Raw genomic sequence first — 3,021 nt, forward strand, 5'->3', positions numbered from 1 at the left:
GGAGGGGGTTCTCTGAGCTGGGGGCTCATCTTGGGAGGGCTCCTGGGCTCTGGTGACAGGGAGGGGGTGATGGGGAAGAAGCTTGTACCGGCTTGCAGGTGAGGGGAGCACAGGCAAAGTGGTTAATTCATTTCTGGTGAAATAATCAACTGCCGCCCACGCACCAGAATGTGGGGAGGGAAAAAAGCTCTTAACTTATGGCCATGGTGCAAAGTTTGAGTAAAAAGGGATTATAAAGGGAGGCACTGGGCTGAGCGGCTCCCGGTGCCTGAGGCAGGGCTGCCAGGGCTCCAGCCACGTCACTGTCACTGCTGCAGGTCCAAGCAAGGGCAGGCAGGCACAAGGAGGGGATGGAAGGACTCCAGACGGTGCTGTGCACCCCAGCACCCCTGCAGCAGCGGAGGGCAGACGGCTCTGAGCACCCACCCTCCCCCGGGGTGGGGCGGCTGCTGCAGCCCTTCCCAGCACAGCAGCAGAATCGGGCCCCCGCACGCGGTGAGCCAGCCCTTCGCCCCAGGAAATCTGGCAGCCCACGGGGACACATGGGGATCTGCCTCGAACCTCGTCCCTTCCCCCTGGGAATCTTCTCCTGGCTCCCAGGAGCCCAGGGGTGACTCACGCGGTGCTGGCGCCCGTCACACTGGGAGATGCAATCCTGACCGGCAGCACCATCGGCCTCAGCACAGGGATGCCCGGCAGGTAAGCGGCGTGAAAACATTCCTCTGCTGCACCCCCTGCCCTGGTAAGGTGGGGCTGGGGCTGGGGAAGGTGCACCCACTGCGGGGTGCACGCTGCAGACCCCGACCCAACGCCGGGGTGATGGGCGCAGTGTGCACAGGGAAGGAGAGACGTGGGCTTTGCTTGTGTCCCTGGGGACCGACTGCCGAGGTGCCCGGGGACCACGCGCGGCCACCCCAGCCCTGCCAGCAGGCGCGTTGCATGGGCCGGGCTGTGCAGAGCTGGGGGATGCATCCATCCCCGAGAGCTCTGCCAGCGAGGGGGAAGCTTCTTGTTTTGCTGACAGGTAAAATGTTTAAGAGAGTCGGTGCCAAATACATCCCCGGGAGTCTCACTCGGCTGCAGCCCCACACCGCATGGGGTGCGTTTATCCGGCACGATGCAATCCAGGGTCAAATCAGCTGCTCAGGGTCCTGGGGCTGGTAGGGGCTGATGAGAATATTGCAGCCCCCCAGCCCTGGGTCAGCACCTCAGCCTTGCCCCGGGCGGTGCAGCCCTGCCAGTGTGCCCACTGCCTCTGCTCCCCGGTGTGCACACTTTCTTGCTGCGCCATGCCGTGCCATGCTGCACCATGCCGTGCCATGCCGTGCCATGCCTGCCGTGGCCTCCCCCAGTGCACGGGCACGGTGCAGGTCGGTGCAGGGCTCTTCCCACGCTGCCCGGGTGGGAGAGTGGAGGCGATGGCAGCAGATTCCAGCGATGGGAGAGGACGTGGTAGTGGTAGAGCCGCAGAGCTGCTGGGTGAGTCATGCCCTGGCTGCTCCTATTTGTTGACTTCCTGGGCCAGGCCTGGCAACGTAAGGAAAATTAATAACAAATACCTGGGCAACGAGGTGAGAGATGAGGCGGGCAGCGCAGGATGGCAGAGGGCTGAGCCGCGGAGCGTAGCTGGCGGTGGCTGAAGGATGCTTTGGCGGCAGCAGGACAGGCACGTTTTTCTGGGTCCCCATGACCCAGCCGTGGGGGATGGTGCTCTGCAGAGACACATCACCCGGACCAGGTCTGTGCTGGACACATGTCAGTGCGTGTCCCCACATGCGAGCAAAGACCAGAGACTGTCCCCAGGGCCACCGGGGCAGCGTGGCTCAGTGCTGTGGGGGCACACAGGTGCTCTGTTGGGGACCTCTCGCTGCTTCTTTGGTGTCACTGTGTCTTCTCTCTCCTCGCAGGCTAGCTAAGGGCATCGGGGGACCATGAACTGGGGGGTGTTCGAAGGGCTCCTCAGCGGGGTCAACAAGTACTCCACAGCCTTCGGCCGCATCTGGCTCTCCCTCGTCTTCATCTTCCGCCTGCTGGTCTACGTGGTGGCAGCCGAGCGGGTCTGGAGCGATGACCACAAGGACTTTGACTGCAACACGCGGCAGCCGGGCTGCACCAACGTCTGCTTCGACCACTTCTTCCCTGTCTCCCACATCCGCCTCTGGGCCCTGCAGCTCATCCTGGTGACCTGTCCATCCCTCCTGGTCATCATGCACGTGGCCTACCGGGAAGCCAAGGAACAGAGGCACCGCGCCGCCGGCGGGGACAACTGCCACCGCATCTACCCCAACCCTGGCAAGAAGCGGGGAGGACTGTGGTGGACCTACCTGCTCAGCCTGGTCTTCAAGGCCGGCGTGGATGTGGTCTTCCTCTACATCTTCTACCGCTTCTACAGGAACTACACCCTGCCCCGGGTGGTGAAGTGTGAGCTGCCCCCCTGCCCCAACGTGGTGGACTGCTTCATCTCCCGGCCCACCGAGAAGAACATCTTCACCCTTTTCATGGTGGTCACCGCCTGCATCTGCGTCGTATTGAGCATCATCGAGGCCACCTACCTGATTGGCAAGCGGTGCCGCGAGTGTTTGCGAGCCAGCAGCACGGAGAGCTGTCGGCACAGCCAGGACTGCCCGCTCTCCTGCACCGAGCCTGCAGGCACGGAGGGGCAGGTTTTCCATGGGGTGGACTACAAACCCCCCACAGCCTCCATCCCCCCCACAGCCTCCACCCCCCCCACAGCCTCCATCCCTGGCACGCTGCCTGAGGAGGAGGCTCTTTCCTAGAGCTGCCCAGGGGAAAGCAGGAGTCACTCACCTGCCCTGCACCTTCGCCCTCCTCCTCTTCCTCCTCCTCCATCCCCTGGCGCAGGAAGGCTGGGGGTGGCAGCACCTCGGAGTCAGGCTGTGCCCCAGGGCTTTCTGCCTGTCCCATTCTGAGGAAGGCTTGTTACATCGTTCTGCTGAATTTGGGGTGAATCTGGGTGCTGTAGGACACGTGTAGTCCCCGAGAGCCCACAGGGACAAGCAG

At 63.4% G+C, this 3,021-nt stretch overlaps 1 protein-coding gene across 1 annotated transcript; it reads left to right on the forward strand.

The window, feature by feature from the left end:
- The first annotated feature begins 1,230 nt into the window (after nt 1-1,230).
- On the forward strand, nt 1,231-2,777 carry LOC101922440 (gap junction beta-5 protein-like). The gene has a single exon (XM_013302198.3). The coding sequence runs from the start codon at nt 1,932-1,934 to the stop codon at nt 2,775-2,777; it is 846 nt and encodes a 281-aa protein (XP_013157652.2). The 5' UTR covers nt 1,231-1,931.
- The last annotated feature ends 244 nt before the right edge of the window (nt 2,778-3,021 follow it).

The sequence above is a fragment of the Falco peregrinus genome, chromosome 3 (assembly GCF_023634155.1).
Source record: "Falco peregrinus isolate bFalPer1 chromosome 3, bFalPer1.pri, whole genome shotgun sequence".
Taxonomy (NCBI): domain Eukaryota; kingdom Metazoa; phylum Chordata; class Aves; order Falconiformes; family Falconidae; genus Falco; species Falco peregrinus.